Genomic DNA, 27,757 nt, shown 5'->3' on the forward strand with positions numbered 1-27,757 from the left:
GCTAGAGAGTCAAGATTGAAGTCCAGGCCTGCTGTGACCCCATGCCCAGGGCTCTCTGGGTGACCCCCCATTCACTCTGGAAGTTCCTTGCCTAAGATCCTGGGGATAGTTTTTAGTGATAGAGCTGGGACCACAGCCCATCTACCTCTCAGTCCAGTGGATTTTTTCCCCACTGTACCACAGCTACCTGCCCCAGAGGACATCTCATCTCTGACCCATTCTGGCTCAGTGCCTCTCAGTACCTCCAGACAACATCATTGGAGGGAAGGGATTTTCTCACCTGGGATTTATTTATACTAGGGCAGTCACAGGCCCATTCCCTGACACCTACTCCCCCACAAAAGCAAATGTTTCCCACCTGTTTGTGATTTTTTTTTGACTAAAAGAGGTAGCCAAGGAGCCCAAGAAGCAGGTTTGGCCAGGTAGATGGGCCTGCTGTTCCCCTTCCTTGTCAGTGGCTGATCTCTGGGCCTACCAGGCTGACATATACACCTTGATGTTTGTAACCTACAGGCCCTGCAGAATGTCAATGCCAGACTGCGTAGTCTTTATCCCAGTGAACAGGACTTGTTTGATATTGTGCTGATGACTAATAACCATGCCCAAGTGGGGGTGAGGCTCATAAACAGCATCAATCACCATGGTAAGTAAGTCAAATAAACACCACGTGGAGGATGTGTCTGTGGCCCAGGCCGGGGGGGCTGGGGGACTCTGCTGCCTGTGACCTGACTGAATGCAGCCCCTTTGATGCGGACACACGGGCTGCACGGCAAGTGTTTATTTGCAAATGTCAGAACAAGAGCCGCCATGTGGGTTTCCAACTGCAGCAACAAGGCTTGGCCCAAAGCTCTGGACTTAAGCTGTCAAGTGTGAATTTCAAGGTCTTAATCCCAGGTCCTGCAATATATTTCTGTTTTCTGTTTTGTTTTGTTTTGTTTTAAACTTCTGAACTTGACATCAAGGAACTGTCAATCAAGAAGCATTCTTTCTATGATCAAACAATTTATTCACCAGTAAAACATGTTAAACTTGTTAAATATTTAACTACGTTCACCTCTTTTTTCCCACCCTTAGCAACTAGAATTTTAGAATCTCAGAGTTGGAAGTGACCTCAAATATCATCTAGCCCAACCCCTACCTAAAATTCAAATCTCTTCTAAAGTATGACTGACCAATAGTCATCCAGCCTCCCCTAGGGAACACCTAGTGAAAGAAACACTACTAAACCTGTATTTCCTTTCTCCTTCTCTTTAGCTCCTTTTGTCTTCTAAACCACCCCCCATACACACAGACACACACACACACACACACAGACACACACACACACACACATACACACACACACAGACACACACAGACACAGACACACACACACACACACACACCCCGAGTCCCATACCCTTATTTTAGATGGGACATTCTATTAATTAAATTCCACTGAAAAGTGTCATCATTGAGTTTAAATAATGCTTTGAAGAATCAAGGAAATGACCTTGATGTCTTTCTTTCTGCTTTAGGCAGGGACTAGGGAATAATATTAATGCCCTCTTTTTGACTCAGCCTATTGGCAAAAATTGAGTATAAGTCACTCAACCATTTGCTTGCTTTGATACAAAGGAAAAAAAAACACCCCCCCCCAAAAAATCTCTTGTCTTCTCTGCAAGTAATTCGTGCCCAATCAAAATTGCAGACTCATGAACCATAGTGTGGGAAGGGATCCCCAAGGCCATTTGCTGACTCTCACTCCTGAGTAGAAAGCCCCTCTGCAACATCCCCACTGAGTACTTCTCCAGACTTTGCTTGTAGACCTCTGGCGATGAGAGTCCACTCCCTATGGAGACAGATCAGTTCACCTTCGGCACAGCCTTCACTGTTAGGAAGTGTTTCCTTATGCCAAAAGACCAAATTGACCTTTGTGAAGCTTCTACTCCTTCCTCCTCATCTCTCCCTTTGAAGCCAAGCAGAGTAAGTGCTCTGCAATATCTTCTACCTGACAGCCCTTCAGATACTTGAAGACAGTTTGAATATCTCCTTCCCCTGCACCTCCTCTAGAGAAAACACTAGGGTTTCTCCAGTGGATCTTCATAGGGCATGGGGTCCAGTGTCCCATAATTCTGGTCACAACAGTCAACGAATTCTACGTAGTTTGTCATGATCCTCCCATAAGACTGCAAGTAGTCAGCCAAAGTCCCACTGGAAGAACAAGAGAAGTGATGGAGACAGACTGGAAGAGTCTAACTCAGGCCAGTACAAGCCCTTCCTCTACAACACACCAGACAAATGGTCATTCCTCCAGGACAGAGAATCTTCTATGTGCAGAAGAAGTGCTTCCTACATTTGTATAGCTTTAATTATTAGGAAGCATTCCCTGATACAGGAAGATGCTGCTGGAAGTGATACATAATAAAATAAGGATTTTGCAATGAAGGTTCTATACATACAGCCCTGCCAGATTCACTTTGCCCTTTTGTTCTTACCCCCAGGATCCAAGCTATTCCAAGGGTGTGTGTACATAGTGAGGAACTGAGAGCAGCCTCATCACCTTAGACAATCATGGCTCCTTGGTGGTTTTCTTGAGTAAAGTGTCCAAAAGGATTTGAGAGGATGCAGGCTGAGAGCCAGGGACTATACAAGAATTAAAGTTATTTGCTAACCCCAGGTCAGATAGCTGGTTGGGTCCAGGGATGCCCAGGATCATTGAAAGAAAAATTATCAAAAGAGCTTTAGCATGCATGTGCTGACTCCTTGGCTGGGTACAAACTGTAATGGCTTTAGGTTATGTGGACTAAAAGAGCTTCAGTCCTTCCGGTGTGGGAGAGGTTTACCAGCAGGTGGTAGCAGAAAGCAGCAGATGGACTGACTTGGCTGAAGACCATCAGATGCAGCAAGAAGCAACTCAGCAAGTACCCCACACAGCTAGAGACCAGCAAAGGTAATCAGCAGAGATGTGATACGCAAGAGCAAGAACATGATCCAAGAATACTGGCAGGGTCAGAGATGCATGGTGCTCCAGCCCTGCATGTACACTGGCCACATGTGCTCTATAATGCACGTCCCTGGACAGATAGCCAACCACAAGTGTTCCCTTCTGAGGGCATACCAGGAACACAGTCCTGGTGCAGGAATCAATTCGACAGTTACTGAATAAAGAACATCCAATAAACTTGCTGTGAGCAAGGCCCATTGCTAGGTGCTTTGGAGACAAAAGAGAGAGAACCACGCTGACTCTGTTGATGAGAGTAAAGAACATGAGATGTTCAGTTGGTTAATGTAGCCCAGGATGGTGCTAGTGTTTGGGGCTGCAAATGCGGAGAATCCTTTTTCAGGTTACAAAGCACTTTCACATCCACTGAATAATGTGACCTCATGACAGCTACTAAAGGAATGTAAGTCACAAATTATTTCTATTCTTCATAAGAAGAAAGCTCAGATTGGCTCACTAGTCATTCCCAGGCCACACAACTTACAGGTGGGAGAGCCAGTCCTTGAACAGACATCAGGCCTTTGCCCTTTCCACAACAGCAGGGAACCTTTTTGTATGGGATGGCTTGTATTGACATTGAGAGTCACACAGATTGGTTTCTCACTGATGTAAAAAAAATCCAACTTTACTTATTTTGGGAGGTCCTTGCTAGAAAGAGTTTCATCAGTGCATGAAGTTTAAATGGACTGGCAAGCAACACATCACCTAAGGGAACTGACAATAAGTGTCCGTGTATGTTTCTGTGTGTGTGTGTGTGTGTCCATGTCTATCTGCATGTGTGTGAGTATCTATGTATGTGTGTATTTATCTGCATCTGTGTGTATATTTGTGTGTCTATGTATGTCTGTGTGTCTGTGTATATGAGTGTTTCTGCATGTGTCTGTATGTATGTGTCTCAGCATACCTATATGTATATATCTGTATGTCTGTGTTTACATGTGTCTGTGTATGTATTTGTGTCTGTGTATCTATGTCTACATGCGTATAGGTGTGTCTCTCTGTGTCTGTATGTGTGAATGTTTCTGTGTGCATCTATATGTGTGTGTCTGTGTTCCCACCTTTAATGGACTGAAACACTCTAATGGTCAATAGTGAATTTCATGCCAAAAGGATTCAGGAAGAAAAAGTTTGATGCTTCATGGTTTCCTGAGCTCAGTCATTGGGAAGCGAGGCAGGTCCAATAAATGCTGCAAAGAGATACATTGAGAACATGCAGTGGGGAGCAGCAGGAAAGGGGGAGGGAAGAGAAGAAGCATTTAAACGCTGACTATGTGCCGGGTACTGTGCTAAGAGGTTTTTAATAAATATTCTCTAATTCAATCCTTACAACACCATTGGGAGATGGGTACTATTTTTATCCCATCTTAAATTTGAGGAAATGAGGCAGTCATAGGTCCAGTGATTTGCGCAGGGTCACCCAACTAGGAAGTGTCTGAGGCCACATCTGAACTCAGGTCTTCCAGACTCCAGGCCCAGTGTTCTAACCACTGGGCCACCAGCTGCCTCTGGGAAGAAACAACTTCTTAATAGTGGAAACTGTCCAGAATTGGAATGTGCTTTCTGATGAGGTGGTGTTCCTTTCTTCAGGTCTTCAAGTAGATTCTGAACAGCTGGCATGTATTGCAGGGCATTTCTTTCCAGTATTAGTTGGAATAGATAGTGACTACAGTTCCCTAACAATCAAATTCTAGGGTTCTGTGGGGTCAATTTTGTCTTGCCAGGCATTCCGGTAAGTGCTGGAAATACAAAGAAAAGCAAAAACAAAACAAAACAAAACAGTCTGTGTTCTCTAAGGAGCTTATAGTCTAACGGGGGAGACAACATACAAACATGATATACAAGCAAGCTAGAGGATCATCTCAGAGGAAGGCATTAGGGTCATGGGGTTTGGCATGAGATGAAACTGTAGCTGAGACCTGGAGAAAGCCAGGGAAGCCCAGAGGTGAAGATGAAAAGCAAGAGTATCCTAGGCCAGTGCCCAGCTGGAGAAGAGGCACTGGGTCAGTGAATGAGACAGGTGTGAGTGGTGAACAGCCAGGAAACTGATGACTGGATCATCTCCCAGGGGAAGGTGGGGAAGAAGCTGTAACAAAGATGACTAGTGAAAAGTCATTGAATGGGAATTAGAATATCTGGTTTCAAAAACTGGATCTGCAGCTCCCTATCTGTCTGACCTCGACAAGTCCTAACCTCCTTGGGCTTGAGAATATACTAGGGACAGAAATTTTTTTCACTAACAGGGAAATGCAGGGAAAGAGAGAAGGCAGCAGGAGGTTCTTCAGCTCTAAAGCTGCCTGGTTCTGCATTTCTCAAGGCAGTCCATCAAAGAGACACTCAGGAGGTTTTCTAGATTATAATGAGTGCCTGGAGTGGCGCTGGGAGTCAGCAGACAGGTGCAGGCAGAGTGGCCAGAACAAACACTCCACCTGAGGAACTAAGATCCCCAGGTCAAAGGCACCCACACACACTGGCAGCCCTGTGGTCCTGGGCAAGTCCTTTAAGCCCTTTTCATAATTATTGGAGCCCCACTCTACCCATGAAGCTGACTATGGATAAGTCACTTCCCTTTCTTGAGTTTTGGCATCCTCAACTTGAAAATGGCAACAACAGAACCTACCTTCTCTAAATCATAATGTTAATCTAACCCATTTGAACAAATATTAAGCATTTGTTGTATACATGTCACTATGCTGTGCTCTGACAAGAGAGGAAACAAAAGAGGTCCCACCCCCAAGGAACTTTACTCTATCAGGGTGGGAAAGGGTGAATTACAACATAGACACAAGGAAGATACAAGTAATTTTGAGAGAGAATGAGAGACACAGACAGAGGAAGAGACAGAGGAAGGCAGAGACAGTAAGAGAGAGATAAAAAGAGACACAGGAATGGAAAGAGGGGGTGAATGAAGGAGGGAGGAGAGAAGAAAGCATAGGAAATCAGGAAAGATCTCATGGGTGGTAGCTGAGCTGTAGCTTGAAGGAAACTAGGTATCGTAGACATAAGAGAGACCACTTGTGCAAAGGCAAAGAACAGGAAATACAGTGTGACTGGGGTACAACTAGATGGCTAGTCTGACTGGAATGGAGAGTTTGTGTGGGTGTGACATAAAATAAGCCTAGAAAATAGGTGGGAAGTCAAATTGTGGATGGCTCTGAAGGTTAGGCTGAAGGGTGTGCATTTGACTAGAGGCAATTGGGAATTGTTCAAGATCTGCTGTGAAGGGAGGTGAAGGAGCTAAAACATTTGATCTTTCTGAGCCACTATTTATTTCCTTGTTTAAAAGAAAAAGAGAGAGGAAGTAGACTTCTAACTTATCTTCCAACTTTAAATTCCAACATTTCTAAGATCAAATGAGCTAATATATAGTAAGTGTCCCACAGGGTTCTGTCCTGGGCCCTCTTCTCCCTCAACCCTACTTCACTTGGTGATCTCATCAATTCCCATGGATTTAATTACCATCTTTATGCTGATGAGGCAGCTAAGTGGAAGAGTACACTGGAGTCAGGAAGCCCTGAGTTAAAATCTGGTCTTAGACACTTACCAGTTGTGTGACCCTGGGCAAGTCACTTTACCCTGTTTGCCTCAGTTTCCTCATCTGTAAAATGAGCTGGAGAAAGAAATGGCAAACCACTCCAGTATCTTTGCAAAGAACCCAAATGGGGTCATGAAGAGCTGGACACAACTGAAACTGAGCAACAATTCATGCTGATGAGTCTTAAATCTACTTGTCCGACCCTAAGCTCTCTGGTGATCTCTATTTTTAATTTCGCTCTGCTAATCAGATATCTCAAACTGGATGTCCCATAGACATCTTAAACTCCACATGTCCAAAACAGAACTCAGGATCCTTCCCCTTAAACCCACCCTCCCACCCCCCTACTTTCCCTGCTACTGTAGAAGGTACCCCCCTACTTCCTCCCGTCCCTCAGTCTCCCAACCTAGGAGTCATCCTGGCTCCCTCATTTTCTCTCACCTACTCCCCCCCATATCTAATCTATCGCCTGTTGATTTCACCTCTGTAGCATTTCTCTAACATACCCCCTTCTTTCCTCTGACCCTACCCCCTGCAGACCCTCATTACCTCACACCTGGAATACTGCTGTAGCTGCTGAGAGTCTTCCTGCCCCAAATCTTTCCCCACTCCAGTACATCCTCCATGCAGCCACCAAAGTGATTTTCCTAAAGTGCAAATCTGACTATGTCATCCTCCCCCTCGATCCCACCTGCCAACTCAAGTGGCTCCCTACCATCTTCAGGATTACATTCGAAATCCTCTCGTGTTCAGAGTCTTTCATGACCTTACACACACACACACACACACACACACACACACACTTACACTTTTCTAAGCTTCTTACACCTGATGGATCCCCATGTACTCTTCAAACCAGTCATAATGCCCTCCTTGCTGTTTCTCCGACAAGACACTCCCAACTCTGGGAATATTTTTCAGGCTATCCTTCGTGCCTAGAATATTCCTCCTCCTCCTCCTCCTCCCCCACTCCTAGCTTCCCTGGCTTCTTTCAAGACCTAGATAAAATCCCATCTTCTATAAGAAACCTTCTCAATCCACCTTGGTTCTAATGTCCTCCCTTTGCTAAGTATTTCCAAGTTACCCTATCTATAGCTTGATTACACAGAGCTGTTTGCCTGTTGACTCCTCCTTCAGATTATGAGTTCCTTGAGGGATGGGACTGTCTTTTGGCATTCTTTGAATCCACAGCTGTTGGCATGGTGCTTGGCATATTGTAGGCACTTAATAAATCTTTGTTGATTGATTGGTTGAATATAAGTGATTACTATCATTATTATTTGTACATAGATGCTTCTTGATTGGTTGGGTCCATTGATTCTCAGATACCATGAAGGCAGCTTTAAAGATCCGATTTATTAAATTAACACTTCTTCTGGGTAACAGACTTTTCAAGTACATGTTGTTGTTGTATTGTTGAGTCATGTCTGACTCTTTGTGACCCTATTTGGGGTTTTCTTGTCAAAGACACTGGAATGCTTTGCCATTTCCTTCTCCAGTTCATTTTTCAGATGAGGAACTGAGGCAAACAGGGTTAAGTGACTCGTCTAGGGTCACACAGATAGTCAGTTTCTCAGGCCAGATTTGAATTCAGGAAGATGAGTCTTCCTAATTCCAGGAATGGCACTCTATCCGCTGCTTCATCTAGCTGCCCTTTCAAGCATGTAGTGTAGTGATATTTTTTTTAGGTTTTTGTTTTTTGTGCAGGGGGGAAGGCAGGGCAATCGGGGTTAAGTGACTTTGCCCAAGGTCACACAGCTAATAAGTGCGTCAAGTGTCTGAGGCTGGATTTGAACTCAGTTTCTCCTGACTCCAGGGCCGGTGCTCTGCACCACCTCACTGCCCCTCTTATGCTATTTTTAACACCAAAGAATCAATTGAAGCGCTTTGCTTGTTAAGCAGAAGAACACAACAGAGGCCTCTATCTATGCACAAGGATTGTACCTCCTCATGCTCTCATTTCCGTCACATGTAGGAAGATGATACTTTCCACTATAGTTGATTCTAAAACCAGAATGACACTCACTCTCTTTTTTCCCATGAAATCATAGTGGGTATAACTTCTACTACACTTTTCAATTTTGAAAGTACAGTATTTTATTCACTGAGGCAGTGACTCAACAAGCATCGCTTAAGCACCTACTCTGTGCCAAGCCCCGGGGATACAAAGAAAGGCAAAAATAATCCCTGCTCTCAGAGAGCTTCCAATCTAATGGGGGAGACCACATGCAAAGAACTACCTACAGGTCAATCGGAGATAATCAACAGAGGGAAGGACAGTACTGGTCCTAAGGAACATTGGGGAAAGGCTTCTGACAGAAGGGGAGATTTGAGCTCAGATCTGAAGAAATCCAAAGCAGTCAGGAGACAGATGAAGAGGGACGACATTCCAGGCATGGAAGCAGCCGGAGAAAGTCCTTGGGGCTGGAAGATGGATATTAACTTATTCTCACTTCAGAGGTAAGGACACAGTCACACGTCCATGGTCACCAAAAAAGTAATTGTCCCAAGCAGGATCTGAACCTCAATTTCTCCTGGCTTCAAGTATGACCTTCTCTGCAGTCTGCCAAGGAGTCTTTCTGAAAATAACTGACTCATTCAGTCCTACCACTCACTTGCCAGTCTACTGAGGTTCATTGCTGTCCCATAAGTTTGTAAATTCAAATCAATTCAACATCAGTTAAGGTCCATTGTGTGAAAGGACCTTCACTTAGGACTGAGGATACAAAGATACAAGATTCCCTCTTCCTCAGAGATGATGAACAAATTGCAGCCCAGGCTCACAGAAGCCCAGAACATACTGTGGGTTTTATGACTAAATGACCTCAGCCCCGAATCTATGAAACCTTCGCAGTATTTATCATGAAAAACCTACAAGAATCCTCTGAAGAACGAATCTTAAAATCATAGAGCCAAAGTATAAGCAGTCCTTCCCATAGGTGACGTTGCTTACGTATCAGCTGGATTTGTGTGTGTTCCCTTCTATAACGGTGGTTTTCTTGTCTGTTCATAGGCTTATTAATTGATCGCTTCTGCCTGACTGGTGGAGAAAGCCCTATTGGCTATCTAAAGACGTATCTTACAAACCTGTATCTTTCTGCAGATTCTGATAAGGTACAAGAAGCCATAGAAGAAGGTATGGGTCTGTCGTTTGTTTTATTCTTTAATACTCCTCATCAATTAATTGAGACATTTACTTCAGTGTTCAAATGTAGAGATAGGTACTAGACCTATAATTTCATTGGAATGTAGACATCCCTGGTGAAGTAACTCCCTCCCCCAATGCAGGTTAACATTTCTCTGCAATTCACAGTCTCAGAAAATGCTGAGAGGCTTGACTTGTCCAGGGTCAGACAACTGGTACACACTGAAGGCAGGAGAACAGAACTCTTCCTGGCTCGGAGGTTCTCTCTCTTTTCTCCACACCAAACTGTACTACCCCTCTTTGAGTCATTTTTCCTTTTTTTGGCTAAGCAGCCACTATAGCTTCCAGATGACCTCCAGGACTCCGTGTTCTATCTTCTGGGTCGGTGTTTGCACCCCATGAGCCCTACCCCCAAGTGACTCCCTACCATCCACCCCACATGCAGTCACTCATCTGTAAATCAAATTGTCTGTTTCCCCCACCTCTTTCCCAAAGGAAAAACACTCATTCCAAGAAGAAACAACTCAAAGAAATGATTGATGCAGCTCAACCTTTAGTGACTCCCTGTCATCCCTGAGATAAAGTCCAAACTCCTCAGGCTGCCATTCAAGGTCCTCTGTAATCTGACTCCAATCCCCATTTCCAAGCCATATCACTTCTACAGCAGGCTCTTCACATGAAACTGTGGCTTCATCCAGGCTGGTCTACCCATCATCGCTGGGTTTGTGGTGTTCTAACCTTTCTTCCTTGTTCCTGCCCTTCTCTATGCCTCTTTCCCAGCCTTTATCAATTCTACTTCCATTCAATTAAATTTTTCAAGCTTTATAAAGAGTGTCCAGTACATACAAGGCCCTATACCGGGATGAAAAGTAATACCTCCTGACCCTCAAGGAGTTTGATGTTTGGGGGAAGAAGAGGAGAGGGAAGCGAATACCAAAAAGTCCAACATCCATAACCATAATGGGGCCAAAGGCCTCTTCCTTCTTTAAGTGATCTCTGCTCACTTCAGCCTATTGATCCCTAAATCCTATTGCTGGATCTTAGGACTTAGAGCTGGAAGAGACCTCAGGGATCATGTGATTCAACCAGTTCATTTTATGTGTATTAGAGAATAAATGCAGTGACCCCTAATCCACTGAGTACAAAGGATCCAACTAGTCAACTTGGTGAGATTGTGAAATATTATAGACAAGTACAAAGACCAATGAAGTATTTCAAATTTGTTCCTTTCAACCTTGGAGGAGTTCCACATGCCCCCAACACTGCAATAATGGACAACCTGGACAGAAAACTGATCCTTTCTTGTCTTGTTAACTCTCTTTTTACAGGTCTCTTACCTCTCCCCTTTCTCCCCCCACAACCCATGCTGACAGGTTTTTGATTTATTAATCCATGTCTGACCCACATTAACTAGCATCGGGCTTTGCCCAGAGATGTACAATAACTACTGGTAGATTACTTGACGTATAGACACAGTCTGACCCAAAGATATAGAATTAAGAGAGCCATGTACAGAGGCATGTAGAGGGGAGCTATGTGCAAGGCCCTGGGTTATGCGTCACAGGAGAAACAGAAAAGAAGATATAGCCTTTGTTGTCAGAGAGCCCACAAGCTAGAAGGGGGAATAAGACAAGAAGTCTACGAGGCCACAGAGGGAACAAAGACATACAATAAGTGCTCAGAATAATCAGGACTCAACAAAGATAAAGATATCCAAGGTGGCACCAATAAGGGAATCTAATTCAATTGAAAGAGTGTATGTGCCTACCAGGCCAGGCACTGGGCCAGGTGCCAGAAGTAAGCCTCCTGGGGGGCTGGAAGAGAGTAAGGCTTGTGGAAAGGGCTGCAGAAGGGGCCCCAAACCCTGCTCCACTCATCTCTAGGATCTAACTCTATGGCACATGGAAGGTTAGATGGAACGTGGAAAGGAAAGGGACCTATATGGTCAGGAAGATGGGGCTCTCATACAGACTGAGATGAGTCCCTTTTAGTCTAGAAACAATAACTTTTGATGGGGAAGTGACCAATGTTTGTTCAAGATCATGAAGCGTCCTAATAAAATGAAAATAACTATTTCATCCAAATCGACCCATAGGAGGCACTTCATAAACATTTATCAACTGACAATAAGCATTTATGAAGTCACTATTAAGTGTCAGGCACTGTGCTGGTTGCTGTGGATACTTAATGCTCAGAAATCTTGGATCTCACTGACTCGAGTTTCCTATAATGGCACAGTTCACAGCCCCATCCAGGTCTGCCCATCCTCCCAAGGAGACCACCAATGGTCCATCCAGCACACTGGGGGCTTTCCTTGCTTTCTCCCAACATTTTAAGAATGCCAGTGGAGAGCCTGAACTTCCACCTATCATTTCTAACATTCACCATGTGACCAGCCCATTCTTTCTTTCTGTCATACAATTCCTGGCTCACATTCTTTACTCTTGTGCTTTGGAGCTGGTTATATGTTGCATCCTGAATGAATGAAAGCTGATTGAGTCTACTAAAAAGTTTTGTTACAGAATCTCAACTAGGCTCTCACTACATCAAGGCAATATTTTTTATACATCTCTGATGCACTGTCCCATTTATCACAGCAGCTCTTCCAAACCTTTTCATCTCTCCCTAAACTTCCCATGACTCCTTTCAGCTGAGAACCTTGCCTCATATTTCACTAAAAAAATTAGACAATTCACAGTTTCCTCTCCTCCCCTTCTCCTCACCTTACATCACTTGATTACCATTGCCTCCTATCTCTTCTTGCATTGTTGTTTCACATGAAAACATAGTATTTACCAAGGCAAACCTCTCTGCATGCACAAGTGATCCCAATCCGTCCTGTCCTCTCCTCTCACAGATTTCTCCACTATCATCCTCACTTTTTCACTTATCTTCAATGCTTGATTTTTTTCCTTGTCTACCTGCTGCTTCTCTATTCCTTACATATATGTTCATGATTCAGCAATTCTCAAAAAACTCTGACTTGATATGTCTATCCTTGGTCTCTGGGCCCTACATCTCTCCTTCCTTTCAGGGCTAAAGTCCTTGAGAAGGTCATTTACAAATGGTGCCTCCATTTCCTTTCCTCTCATCCTCTTAATTCAGTAAAGTCTGTCTCCCCTTTTCCCTCCCCCTCCCCCTCTTCCCCCTCCTCCTCCCCCTCCTCCTTTTCCTCTTCCTCCTTTGTATTCTGGTTATTAAGACTCCTAAATATTTTTTTCTTTTTCATTCTTAATATTATATTTTTCTCAATTTCATATAAAAACAATTTTGCCAATTATTTTCTTTTAATTTTGAGTTCCTCCTTGAGTACAGCAGCATCAGTGCAGATCAATCGTGGTGGAGTGGGCGACCCGCACAGGGCCATATGGGAGTGGGCTCTTCTCGGCCTTTTGTTCTCCCTTCTGACACAACCACCAGCCAGGAGGATGGCTATGCCTTCTCAAGGCTCTGTCCTTCTTCCAAGACAGAGCATAGTGGAAGAAGAGGAAGGAATGATCTCTGGGCTCCTAACAGCCAGGTCTCAGGTATCAGTAACATTCAAGGATGTAGCTGTAGACTTCACTAAGGAAGAATGGTGAGAACCGGGACCTTCTCAAAAAGACCTGTACAGGGAAGTGATGTTGGAGAACTATAAGAACCTAATTTCCCTGGAAGTTCCAATTTCCAAACCAGATGTTATCTACCATTTGGAACAAGGAGAAGCACCAGGGATGTCAGAAAGAAAAGTCCCAAGGGGCTTCTCTCCTGATGAGGAGAAACTTGAACAACCTGAAATCAACGCATCAGCATAGAAGCTGGACATTTTTATAGAAGTATCATCCAAGGAAAAGTTCATGTTGGATAATCTCTGGGGCCCCATGTTGGGAGAAGCCAGGGAGTATGATTTCAGGACAAAAGGACATTACAGGAAAGGAAATTAATTCACAGGACAAGTTCCAGTAAAGCAGGAAGCCATGAATATAAATTTGGGAAGAGCTTTGATCAAGAGTCGGCCCTTTTTCCTCAACAGAGACTTCCTATAGGAAATAGTCCCCCAAAATGTGATGACTATGGAAAGAGTTCCAGTGAACAGTTATACCTAGTTAAATGCAATAGAATCTCCTCAGCAAAGAAGCTTTCTAAGTACAATGAATGTGAGACATCTTTTAGCTATAATACAGACCTTATTCAAAACCATGGACTCCATTCTGGAGAGAAAACTTTTGTGTGCAACAAATGTGGGAAGACCTTCAGTCAAGACCTTACTGAGCACCAGAGAATCCATACTGGAGAGAAACCCCATATATGCAATGAATGTGGAAAGGCTTTCAGACAGAGCACACAACTTACTGTACATCAGAGAATTCATACTGGAGAAAAACCCCACAAATGTGACAAATGTGAGAAATCCTTTATCCAGAGAATACAAATTACTGTACATCAGAGAAGTCATACTGGAGAGAAGCCTTATATGTGTAGTGAATGTGGAAAAGCCTTCAGATGAAGTACACAGCTTGCTGTACATCAAAGAATTCATACTGGAGAGAAATCCCACAAATGTAATGAATGAGGAAAGGCCTTTATCTGGAACACAGAACTTACTGCACATCAAAGAATTCATATTGGAGAACACCCCCACAAATGTAATGAATGTGTGAAGGTCTTCATATGTAGGACATAGCTCACTGTACATCAAAGAACTCACACTTGTGAAAAACCCTACATATGTAATGAATGTGGGAAAGTCTTCATCCAGAGCATACAACTTACTGTACATCAGAGAATTTATACAGTAGAAAAACCTTATGCATGTAATGAATGTGGGAAAGCCTTTAAACACAACTCATCCCTTACTTCCCATCTCAAAACTCATACTCAAAAGGAACCACATAAATGGAGCCAACAACATGATCATCATCAACGAAATCCTACAAGTAAGAAACCCCTTAAAATAACAAAAGTGGTAAAGCTTTCAACCATAGCCCACCCTTAATCATCAGAAAATTCACACTGGAGAGAAGTCTTGTGAAGCTCAAACCCCTCATCCCAACAGTACTTCAGTAAATCCATGGGCTCATCAGTGTGTGTACTCTACAGCAGGTTGCAGCCAAAACACACCTCACTCTGTGCACCTCTTGTCCATGTTCATCCTGACAAGTCTAACAAAATTGTTCCGTCAAAATTTTCCAGTTAGCACATGTAGTAGCATCTTCTGTTCTTACCTTGATCTTGCTGTGGTATCTGACGTTATTGTACACCTCTCTATGTAGATTCTCCTTCCTGAATTTCAAAAGGGGCATGCTTCCAATTATCCAACAATCTCTTCGATTTCTCCTCCGCCTCCTTAATTAGTTCCTCATCTGCTTCTAGACAGCTTAAGGAAGTTATTTCCCAAAGTTCTGTTCTTGGTCCTCTTCAATTTCTTCTTTTTTTTGCCTTAGCAATATTATTTATTTCCATGCCTACAACTGTACAAACTGTAGTGATTCCCTGGATCATTATCTCTAGCCCTTAGCTCCTTCCCAAGCTCCAGACCCACACGATGATTCCATCATCGTGTCCCACCATCATTTCAAACCCTACATGTCCAAAGCTGCACTTTTTTCTGGCCTCTGTCCCTAAACCTTCTCTTTCTTTTGGTACATGTATTTGTCATTGGTGCCACCATTCTCCTCACTTTGCTGCATTTGAAACTTTGGTTTTATGTTTGCTTCTTCCCTCTCCCTCACCTCACATACCCCCTTACTATTTTAGTTTATTTCACTTATTCATTTTTCATTTAACAAATATTCATTTAGCTCATTCTGTAAGCAGAGAACTTGGCAAGTCTATGCTTAAAAACAGCGCTATAATGATATGTTTTGCCTATAATCTTAACAGTCTCGTAGGCAGTAGAACACTATCTGTATTATAACTTGTGCATTCTTTTATGGTGTTCCTACCCTTACCATCCTAATACAGGCCTTCCCTGCATTCTCCACCTACCTGGAACAATACAACAACATACTAAGAATTCTTTCCTTCTCTATTCTATTGACCCTCTAATTCAACCTTTACAAGGTTGCCATTTTCACACATAGATCTGATGTCATGCTTCTACTCTAAAATCTCCAATGGTTCTCAAGAGCCCACAGAGAACAACTGAAACTCTCACACCTCCTATACAACATACCCATACTCCACAGGTAGCCACTTAGACACAATTGCTGTTCCAGCCTTGTCTCATACTATCCTACTTCATGCACTCTTTGCTCCAGACAAACCAGGTGATTTGTTCCCTGAATACACATTTTCTGTTCATACCATTCCCTATGCTTCGATTGTTTTTCAGTCACTCGAATTCTATCCATCCTTCAAATCCAACTCAAATGCTCCTTTTTGAAGTCTTCCATGACCCTGTGTTCTCCATCCCCAGATCTTACATAGCATTTTGTGCCTAATAGAATGCATATTATTTTAAATTCTATTTCTCTGGACGTGTCATCTCTGTCTTGTGAGTTTCATGATGGCAAAGACTGTTGTATGTAAAAGTTTTTCTCCCTAGGACCTATCACAGTGTCCTTCACACAGAAGATGATTATTGAAATGAACTTAAATGAGGTGATGATGTGAAAACTTTTATTTAACATGTTTAATCTGAGAAAAGATCAAGAAAATCCTATTATAGAAAGACTTTATAAAATGGTTCATTGGGTGCTTAAGGCCCTTGCTCTTGTACTAAACTGATTCTTGACCTTTTGTTTTTAATACTCCAAAAGTCCTGCCTCCCTTGTACTCTACCTTCTGCCTTCTAGAGCTAATTTTCCTTCAATGCATCTTAATAAGGATATTTTTTTGTCCATGTAGCTAAATGAAACCCCAATTCTGTAACTTTCCCAAGAAACTTATTTATTGGCTCAGATAAATTTATAATTAGTAAAGTTTAGGTAAGATGCTATCTTAGGGATCACGTAAGCCAACCACTTACTTTATAGATTAAGAAACTGAGGCCCAGAGAGGGATAAGTAATTTGCCCATGATACTGAGTGGCAGTGCATGTAAATGACATAATGCATGTGAAGTCCTATGTAAAGTTTAAAGGTATAAAGGTTTTAAATAATTCTTAGACTTGAGTATGCTTCATGTAAGTAATCTTGGTAAGAGTTCTTTGTTTTCTTCCTGACTACTCACCAAAGTGAAGGCCAAATTCAACCCTGGAAAAATCACCAGGATAGACGAGGTGCTGAAGAGATCGGGCAGAGCAAACCGTAGAGCCCTGAATCACTGAGCTGTGGCAGCTACCAGACATCTCAACCCACAAATGCCAAAGACAACTTAGCAGATCAGTGGGAAAAATGCTGGATTGGGGTGAGAGGAATGCACTACCAGCCCCAGCCCCAGGGCAACAGAGGTGCTGCAGTGTGGTGGCTGCAGCAGCAGGAAACTCCAGCAGCTGCTTCCAGAGCTCCAGTTGCAGCTGCTTCAGGCCCCAGACCCAACTGGTGGGAGGAGTCAAGTGGTGGATCAGAGCTGAAGTGCAGGGAGCACTTTGCTGGTGTAGAGGCAGGGTTCTCTTGCTTTGCACTGCTTGGATCTGGATCTCGGTCCTGGTTGGCAATTCTTTGGGGAAGAGGAATGCCAGTATGCAGAGCTTGCTGTGTAGAAGTAGCTCCGAAAACAGCAGCGCAATGGCCCTGAAGCTTGGGACAAAGCACTCATCATTCTGAAGGCAGTCATACCCTGAATAAAACCTCAAGGGTCAAGTAGTTGGCTGGGAACATGGCCAGGCAGTGGAAGACTCAGACTATTGAAACTTTTTTTTTTAGTGACAAAGGAGATCAAAATATACAGACAAAAGAAGTCGACAAAGTCAAAGAGCCCACATCAAAAGACTCCAAGAAAAATACGAATTGATCTCAGGCCATGGAAGAGCTCAAAAAGGATTTGGAAAAGCAAGTAAGAGAAGTAAAGGAAAAATTGGGAAAAGAAATAAGAGTGATGTGAGAAAACCATGAAAAACAAGTCAATGACTTGCTAAAGGAGATCCCAAAAAATACTGAATAAAATAACACTTTAAAAAATAGACTAACTCAAATGACAAAAGCCAATGAGGAGAAGAATGCCTTGAAAGGCAGAATTAGCCAAATGGAAAAGGAAGTCCAAAAGACCACTGAAGAAAATACTACCTTAAAAATTGAAATGGAGCAAGTGGAAGCTAGTGACTTTATGAGAAATCAACAAATTATAAAACGGAAACAAAAGAATAAAAAAATGGAAGACAATGTGGGATATCTCATTGGAAAAACCATTGACATGGAGAATAGATCCAGGAGAGACAACTTAAAAATTATCGCACTACCTGAAAGCCACGATAAAAAAAAAAAGCTTAGACATCATCTTTCAAGAAATTATCAAGGAAAACTGCCCTGATATTCTAGAACCAGAGGGTAAAATAAAAATTAAAAGAATCCACTGATCACCTCTTGAAAAAGATCCCAAGAAGAAACCTCCTAGGAAGATTATAGCCAAATTCCAGACTTCCTAGGTCAAGGAGAAAATATTGCAAGCAGCCAGAAAGAAACAATTCGAGTATTGTGGAAACACAATCAGGATAATACAAGATCTAACAGCTTCTACATTAAGGGATTGAAGGGCTTGGAATATGATATTCTGGAGGTCAATGGACCCAGGGTTAAAACCAAGAATCACCTACCCAGTAAAATTGAGTATAACACTCCAGGAAAAAATATGTATTTTCAATAAAGTAGAGGACTTTCAAGTACTCTTGAAAAAGAAAAGACCAGAGCTGAACAGAAAATTTGACTTTCAAATACAAGAATCAAGAGAAGCATGAAAATGTAAACAGGAAAGAGAAATCATAAGGGACTTACTAAAGTTGAACTGTTTAGGTTACATTCCTACATGGAAAGACAATATCTGTAACTCATGAAACCTTTCTAAGTATAAGGGTAGTTGAAGGGAAGTATGATATATATATATATATATATATATATATATATATATACATACACATATATATATGTATATGTATATATGTATATGTATATGTATACACACACACATACATACATATATATATATATAGACAAAGGGCACAGGGTGAGTTGAATGTGAAGGGATGATATCTAAAAATAAATAAATAAATGCAATTAAGGGGCGAGAGAGAAATATATTGGGAGAATGAGAAAGGGAGAGATAGAATGGGGTATATTATCTCACATAAAAGTGGCAAGAAAAAGCAGTTCTATTGGAAGGGAAGAGGGACAGGTGAAAGGGAATGAATGAATCTTTCTGTCATCGGACTTGACTTAAGGATGAAATAACATACACACTCAACTGGGTATCTTACCCTACTGGAAAGCAGCAGGGAAGGGGATAAGAGAGAGGGGATGATAGAAGGGAAGACAGAGCAAGGAAGGAGGTAGTTAAAAACAAACACTTTTGAAAAGGGCCAGGGTCAAGGGATAAAATTGAATAAAGGGGGACAGGATAGGATGGAGGGAAATATAGTTAGTCTTTCACAACATGACTATTATGGAAGTGTTTTGCATAATGATACATGTGTGGCCTATGTTGAATTGCTTGCCTTCTCAAGGAGGGTGGGTGGGGAGGGAAGAATGGAGAAATTTGGAACTCAAAGTTCTAAAAACAAATGCTAAAAAAAGTTGTTCTTTATATGCAACTGGGAAATAAGATATACAACCAATGGGGTATAGAAATCTCTCTTGCCCTACAAGAAAGTAAGGGGAAAGAGGATAAGGGGGAAGTGGGGTGACAGAAGGGAGGGCAGACTGAGGAAAAGGGCAATCAGAATATATGCCATCTTGGGGTGTGGAGAGGGCAGAAATGGGGAGAAAATTTGTAACTCAAAATTTTGTGAAAATCAATGTTGAAAACTAAAAAATATTAAATAAAGAAATAAAGAAAACTCAAAAAAAAGAAAGAACTCATCAGTGATGCCCTCAATCTCTATACACATGACCTGCACCAAGATTTGGTATGGATGGGACACTAGGCTTCCAAGTCAGTGGTCACTAGTGTTCTCTCAGATACCTTTCTCTGTATTAATAAGCCTTTAAATGGATTTCCATGCCTTTGGTATCTTTCATTCCTCCAGATAACTTTTACATCAGTCATTCAACACACCTACAATTACATAGTCTCCAGCAAGAATTTCCTCCATATAAACCTGGTTCTATCATCTATATTTGTTACAGTTCAGTTGCTTTACCCATCCCTAATACATCCAGGATGAAATAGAAGAGCCTTTGGCCTTTAAAGTCCTTTACAGCTTGTCTTCTTCCTACCTTTCCAGGCTTCTTACACCCAACTCCCCTCCATTTACTTGGCCCTCTCTGTCACCACTAGCTTATGGGCTGCTTTCTGCACAGGACCCTCCACTTCCCCTTTCCCAAGCCTCAATGTTCTTTCCTTTCATGTCTGTCTGTACTTCTTCTGCTTCTTTCAAGACTCAGCTCAAAGACCACCTCCTGTGGGAAACTGTCCAGTCTTCCAGGGAACAGCCTCTTCCTCCGAAATTACCTCCTGCCTGCTTTGAATCTTGTTGGTACCTGGTTATTTACATGTTTTCTCCCCATCAAACTGCAAGCTCTTCGAGGGCAGGGAATGTTTTTACCTCTCTTTGTATCCCTGGCACTTAGCACAGTGCCTGCCCCAGAGTAAGTATTTAATTAATGCTTATTCCTTATGGGGAGCAGGGGATGGACAATGAGAGATGCCGAAAGAGAAGAAAAGACTGCGAATGAAACATTTACATGCACGTTCAGCAGAGGGTGCAGGGGGCCTAGGAAAGCGGGAAACATTATCAGGGTAAATTGGACAAATATTTTTAAATTATCAGTAGTGCTTTAACAGAAATTCATGCTTTAGTGTAGGATACTCTTTTCCGGTTATTCTTTGTACATGAGAATGTTCACATTTCCTGATGTTGCACAATAAAAAAGGGTTTAAGCAAAGGAGGGGGGCGGAGGTGGCAGAGGTGCTGAGGCGGCGCTAACAGAGCCGGGCCGTGTGTTTGCAGGGATTGCCGCAGCTACGATGTACTTGGGGAACAAAGACTTGCCATTCTCAGATACGCAGCTCCGAGTGGCCTTCGATGGCGACGCTCTCCTTTTTTCCAACGACTTTGACAAGAATGCCAATGCAAAAGCACCGGACAAGTCTGCCCAGCAAGAACTGTTTAGCAAGGACAAGCCTCTTGCCCAGGTATTGCGAACAGTTCTTTCTTAGAGACGTGGAACGTTAGTCATAGAAAAGACCCCACAAATCATCTAATCCAAACCCCCTGTTTTACTGGTAGGGAAAGTAATTCAATTTGACCATACTCATGTTTACGATTCATGCTTGGGCTCCTCGCTGAAATCTCCTTTTCCATGCTCATAAAATCACATAATTTCAGCATTTTAAAAGGAACCTCCATGGCCCTCAAGGACAATGCACACCCTGAAAAGGTTCCTCTCTGTAATATCCTAGAGAAGAAGTCATTCAGCCTTTGCTTGAAGGCCTCCAGAGAAGGGGAACCATTGCCTCTTAGGTCAGCCCATATTAGGAAGTTTAACCTCCATTGGTCCCTTTGCAACCTCCCCTCCTTGTTCCTGGTGCTTCTGGAGACACAGAACAAGGCTGGTCTCCCTTCCATGTGAGAGCCTTTCAAACATATGACTTTGCAGGTCCTTGCTCTCTTTTCCAGGTTCAACACACCAACTTCCTTCAGCTGATCTGTATATAGCACGGACAGAAGGACCTCCAAAACTTTTGTTCTTCCTTATTTACTTTTATCATCTATAAAAAGTACTTATAACTGGTTTTATTTTAAACTTTATTTTTGCTAGTTCCTTTTTAAACTGTTTTCAATGATCAATTATAATAAGAGCAAAAGAAAGTGACTAGAATATCCATACCCTTTGATTCAGACATCCCAGTGCTAGGCATATACCTCAAGAAGGGAAAGATAAAAATAAAGATTCCATATATATCAAAATATTTATAGTAGTAGCAAACAACTGGGAATAAAGCAGATGGCCATCTATTATTGAAAAATGGATAGACCCATAATGGTATGTGAAAGGAATGAAAATATTACTAAAATGTAAGGAAGGATGACTATAAAGAATTCAGAGAAGCATTGGGAGCCTTACATGAACCGATAAAGAGTGAAGTAAATGAAACTGAGAAAAGAATATACACAGTGGCTACCAACATGGAAACAGAAGAACAGCAACACAAAACAGAAGTGAATGGCACATCATCATAAAGCCCAAACTTGGACCCTACAGAGAGACAGCTTCAAGCCCCACCCTCCTTTTTGGAGTCCCTGTGGATGTGGAATAAAACACTGTCAGACTTGGTGATGAGTGGGTCAGTTTTGCTCAGCTAGTTTCTCTCTCTCTCTTTCTCTCTCTCTCTCTCCCCCTCTCTCTTTCCCTCCCTCTCCCTCTTCCTCTCTGTCTTCCTTTCCTCCTTACTTCCTTCTTTTCTTTTCCTTCCTTCCTTCCTCCCTCCCTCCTCTCTCTCTCTCTCTCTCTCTCTCTCTCTCTCTCTCTCTCTCTCTCTCACTCTCTCTCTCTCTCTCTCTCTCTCTCTCTCTCTCTCTCTCTCTCTCTCTCTCTCTCTCTCTCTCTCTCTATCTCTCTCTCTCTCTCTCTCTCTCTCTCTCTCTCTCGTTTTCCTTCCTTCCTTCCTTCCTTCTTTTTCTTCCTGTTATAAGAAAATAACTTTTTGGAAAGGGGAGAAATAGGCATATATTGGAAAGTCAATATTTTGTTGAAAACAAATACAGATAAAAACATACAGTTTTTACCTCCTCTCAGTCCATGCTGTTGTCCCCCGAAATCCCATACTCTTAGGCTATCCTATGGGACTCTTCCTGTTCAGCTGTATCTGGGATCTTATCAATTAGATGTCCCCTCAACTGATGCAGATGCTGACCCATCTCTGCCAGTTCATCCCATGTGACTTTACCTATAGACCCTCCTATAAGTACTCCACAAGGGTCTGCCCACTGTGCTGGAGGCCTTCCTTGCTGTCTTGTGATGGCATGAGATCCCCTCTTTATAGTAACTGAATTCCTTGAAGACCAAGTTTCATTTTATATCTAAGGTGCCTGTTCCAAACCCTCATCTTGATGAGGAAGTTAAGCCTGGATTCTCAGAGGCTGAGCCCACTGAGGGCAAGCTCAGGCAGGCTCTTGGCTCAACACTTCAGGGTCCTGTGCATTCCTTCGAGCCTGGAGGCCATTTCTCAGGAGTTCCTGCTTTTCCCTTCCTCCACCTAAAACCTATCCTTTTCCGCACTGATCTACACACTCAGGATAAGGGAGCCCTTCTCCTGGTCAAGTATAGCACCTTTCCTTGGGCTCCCAGTCAGAACACATTCCATCTCCAGGAAAATTCCTCTATTAATGTTCACTCCACTTTGTTCAGCTTTCATTTCTTCCAGTCTGCTGATTCCTTCCCTGCTGCCTATGACAATGCTCTCACTTGACCCTGTCTTCCTCTCGAGCCTGTTCTTTCATTGCCAAACTCCTGAAAACATGATCGTCTCTTGTTGTCGTGACTTCAATAGCCACGTACTTCTCAGCCCCTTCTCTCCTTTGCTATCTGGTTACTGACCTTTCCCCTCTATTAAAATCCCTCTCTCAAAAGCTAGTAATGATTCCCAAACTGCTAGTCTTTTCTCAATATGAATTCCCATTAACCTCAATAACTTCTTATATTGTTGATCACCCCCCTCTACCTGGACATTCTCACTCCTTCTGACATCCATGATACATACTTCTTCTCCATCTCCTTTGCCGAAACATCATCCAGCTCCCACTCCCCATTAAATGCAGGTGTCCTCCCCCAACATTGTTCTGGACCCTTTTCTCCTTCTACCCTCCACACCTTCATTATCTCATCAACCTCATGGCTTTTATTATTACCTCCCAAATCCATACATCCCGCTCTAGTCCCATATTTCCAGCTGATTGTGCCAAAATGTCCTGCCAGCACTTGAAACTCAACACCAAATACAACACATCATCTTTCCACCTAAATCAGACTGTCCCAACTTCCCTGTGTTATGGCAGGCTCTCAGGTGCTCTCATCAACATTATTCCAAGAGTTGGCCCTCCTATTTCTAGGTTCTTACAAAGGATCAGAAAATGAAAGAATATTAAAGTCAGAAGGGACCACAACTGTCATCTGGTCCAAACCACCCGGAAAGGAATCTGTATTCTCACCTAATTGACAAGTGGTTCTCCTGAATCTGTTTGATGATCCACAATGTGGGGGAACCTCCCTGCTGAAAGCAGCCCACTCCACTGCTGGTCACCTCTAATTGTTAGGAAGCCTTCCCCTGACATGCCCCCTCCACCCTGACAGCAAGAATCCACTGCTCTCTTTCCAGGTCCATCTATCGCTCCTGGTTCTGCCCAGGGCAGCCACCAAACAAATCAAATCTAATCCTTCCACATGGCAGCCATCTTCCCCCTACCTACCTCAACCGCCTTGTCTTTTCTTCTCCAAGATAAATTCACTCAGTTGGGTCCACTGGTCCTCATATGACATGTACTGTAGACCATCCTCTAGACATTCTCCAGATTATCAAGGATGTGGTTTTTTTTTAATGAATGGAACACAATATTCCAGATGTGGTCTGATTGATCAGGACAGAATAAAGAGGAATTAATACCTCTTTATTTTTGGAAACCATGCCTCCTCAAAAAGACATATAATTCAAGATACCCAACAGGCCATTGGAGATGAGAGATAAGAAGTCAGGAGAAAGATTGAAGTTGGATAAATAGATTTGAGAACTATCTGCAGAGATGACCCAACGGTCATCATTCAATAATCTATGGGAGCTGACCATACCACCAAAGGAAATCACAGAGAAATAGAAGAGGTCCAAGGACAGAGTAGGCAGAGGGAGATGGGGTTTGTATAGTCAGTTAGGGGTTCAGAATCACTGTGAAAGGAGTCTCCTTACTGGAAGCTCCCTACACAATAAAATCATAGGTTAGTAACAAAATAAAATTTAAAAAAAAAGGAAGAAGAAGCAACATAACACTAGAATCTTGTGCCTTTCACTTCTCTCTCAGCTCACCCTCCAGTAACATAGAACAAGCTGAGTCTCTGTTCCACATGACAGAATTTCAAGTGCTTGAAGCCAATTCTCATGCCTTACTTTTCATGTCTTCCAGGCTTCGTGCAGCCACTCTCATGTGTAATCTTCTTACCTTGGCATATTCACCAATCTAGTCATGCTCCTCTAGACTCATTCCATCTTGTCATTGTCCTTCCAAGAAGTTGATGAGCAGTGTGCTGGTCATTGTGCTCTGTGTGTGCTCTGACTGAGGTATATTTCTCATCTTGGACACAATGGACAGATTCATACAGCCTATGATTACAAGAGCTTTCCAGGCCTCCGTGTTGAACTGCTGGCCCATATTAGGTTTGCAAGCCATTAAAGTTTCCAGATTTTTTCCAAACAATTGTAAGATTTTATATTTACCCCTATATCTTCTTTTAACTACTCTTTGAGTCAATATCCTGTCCTATCAAGATTTTCTTTTATTCTACCTCTCTCATTCAATGAGTTAGCTGCCTCTGTTTCTTCAACATTTGTATCTCCAGCAGATGTCTGAAGAGCTGAAACTCTTGGTCACCTCCACACTGTGCTTGTGATGTTTCCTGAATGATACATCTATTTCGTCTTTTTGCCCTGGTGCTTTCTCCTGCATTCTAATAACATTATTATTTCTTTTTCTGTCCCTGTTGTTATTCACCCAGATTTTCCTTGGGTCATTTCCACTCTTTTATTCCTGCCTGTCCTCACACAAAGATCTCTACTGAAAAGTGAAATGCCACCCTAAGCCCTCCACTCCCACCAGCACCATTAATTTACTTGACATGCTGCTTTTGAAAAGGAGCTGGATAATCTGGATTATCTGACTAAGCGTTAGGGACATTTAGGAGGATGCTTGTTAGCCGTGTCCTAACTTCCTGACATATCTTTTAGACAAATCACCATCTATTTCAGAGTCCAACTTCCCTCCTTGAGTTGGGTTTCATAGTTGCCCATGAGGTCAACTTCTGTAGAAACACTTCTTGGGCCAAGGCAAGGCCTGGCTCCTTTCTTCTCTCTTCTCTGCTCTGTGTTTGAGGTATCCTTCTTGATATTTTCCTTCCTCCATGGCAGCCCCTTGCTAGGGCTTCTCATTTCACAACAGTACACGGGCACATTTCTCCCTTCTCTCTGCTCTGTGTGAAAGCATTCCTGCCAGACTTGATCACTCGTGCTCTTGTGCTCCAGCCAACCTTCATCCTTGGGTTTGGGGCCAGGCACAAAAACCCAGACCCATTCCCAGATGCTTCCTCTTAGAGAGCTGTCTGCTTCCCAAGTTTGCCATTGCCTTGAATCAGGAGCATATGTCCCTGAAAGCCTCTGTTCTTCCCCAAGACCTCATCATCTTTGGCACTGCTTCCTACATAATGCCTTCTACCAGTAGGATTTGTGCCTACAAGAATCACCTCAAGAAGCCACTGGGCCAGACAGGTCTGGAGGTCTGCACATACAGCCCAGGTGACAACATGCCTCTGCTGCACTTAGGAAGATGATGAAGAGCTGCGAAGTCATCCCTCAGCAAGTAAGCGCCAGCTACCAAGAGCCATCTCTTCCTTCTAACCCTCCCCAGGTGAGCCCTTCTTATTCAAGGACTCCTGTGCATTCAAATCACCCTTTTCACCCAGAGGATCCTGCTCCAAGGGGCATTTCTTGTTCCTTGGGTAGTCTGATCATCAGGCTAGATGCCCTCTGTGCCCATATAAGGGCTTTTGTCTTCTGTATTACGGGTCCCTGGATGGGGCTTCATTCCCTGGGCTGGGCTAGACTGGGCTGGAAGCTGCTTGAGGTCTTAGGCACAAAATCCCTGGAGGGGAAGTCTGTTTCTGACATGAAGGATCAAGATGAGCACAGTCCACAAAAAGGAGAGGGAAGGAAAGGAGGGAGAGACAGAGAGAAGTCCATGTGCCTGGAACTCAGGCTATGTAAAGGGGAGATAAGATTACAGCCAGAAGGGAGAGGGCATGGAAAGCCAGGGTCTGGGGTCTATACATCACAAGTGGGAGGGAAGGAGTCACAAAGTAAGAGGAAACATTCATCTCACACAGGGGACTGTGAGATCTGGAGGCCTTGTCCATGAGGCCCAGTGGTTCTGAGCCTCTGATTCATCCTCTTTCTCATCACCACGGGAGGGAGGAAATATGGGGGAAATCAAGGCACAGAGAGATCCAGCAGGCTACTCTACACAGAACCAGGAGCCCTGTATATCTAACCTATGAACAAAAGCCAGGTCTGATATCTGCGAATGGAGCCTAGGACTTCCCGAATTCTTCCAAATGCCCTTCATTATTGCTGTCTGTTCCATTCCCAGGGTCCCTTGAAACAATTCCTAGAAGACTTAGGGCGGCTGCAAAAGAAGTTTTATGCCAAAGATGAGAGGCTGCTCTGTCCCATCAGGACCTACCTCATCACAGCCAGGAGTGCTGCCAGCTCTGGGGCCCGAGTGCTCAAGATGCTCCGCACCTGGGGCCTTGAAATCGATGAAGCACTCTTCCTGGCCGGGGCCCCCAAGGGGCCCATCTTGGTCAAAATACGGCCCCACATCTTCTTTGATGACCACATGTTCCACATCAAGGGAGTGCAGAAGTTTGGCACCATCGTAGCCAGCGTACCCTTCCCCAACCATCGCAGAAGTAGCATAAGTCAGGAATGGGAGAAGAAATAAAAGTGGAATGTTACTCACATGGCCTCCTGGCTTGTTCTTAAGAAGTATAGTCACTGTGAGAGGGAAGCAGGAAGAGAGCATGAGGATAGAAGAGAGAGGAGTAGGGGAGAGAGGGAGGAGAGAAAGGCGGGGGTGGGGGGCGCAAGGACAGAGAGTGACAGAGATGGGGGGAGACTCTGAGAGAGAGACAGAGACAGAGAGAGAAGAGGAACAGAGACAGAGAGACAGATCTCTTTGGGTGCAGATGACAGTTCATGATAAGGAAGCCCTTTTTAATGCAATAGGGGTTTGAGACATGCTGGGACAAAGGTAGAAGCATTTCCC

At 43.2% G+C, this 27,757-nt stretch overlaps 1 protein-coding gene across 1 annotated transcript in view; it reads left to right on the plus strand.

Annotated features, from left to right (window-relative positions):
- Positions 1 to 27,433, plus strand: part of NT5C1B (5'-nucleotidase, cytosolic IB) — a 75,959-nt gene extending 48,526 nt beyond the window's left edge. The window contains exons 8-11 of the mRNA XM_036750122.1: positions 514 to 643; positions 9,529 to 9,651; positions 20,684 to 20,868; positions 27,080 to 27,433. Of these exons, the coding sequence (XP_036606017.1) occupies positions 514 to 643; positions 9,529 to 9,651; positions 20,684 to 20,868; positions 27,080 to 27,433 (792 nt within the window). The remainder of the gene's footprint in view (positions 1 to 513; positions 644 to 9,528; positions 9,652 to 20,683; positions 20,869 to 27,079) is intronic.
- The last annotated feature ends 324 nt before the right edge of the window (positions 27,434 to 27,757 follow it).

Source organism: Trichosurus vulpecula, chromosome 3, assembly GCF_011100635.1.
Source record: "Trichosurus vulpecula isolate mTriVul1 chromosome 3, mTriVul1.pri, whole genome shotgun sequence".
NCBI classification, from domain to species: domain Eukaryota; kingdom Metazoa; phylum Chordata; class Mammalia; order Diprotodontia; family Phalangeridae; genus Trichosurus; species Trichosurus vulpecula.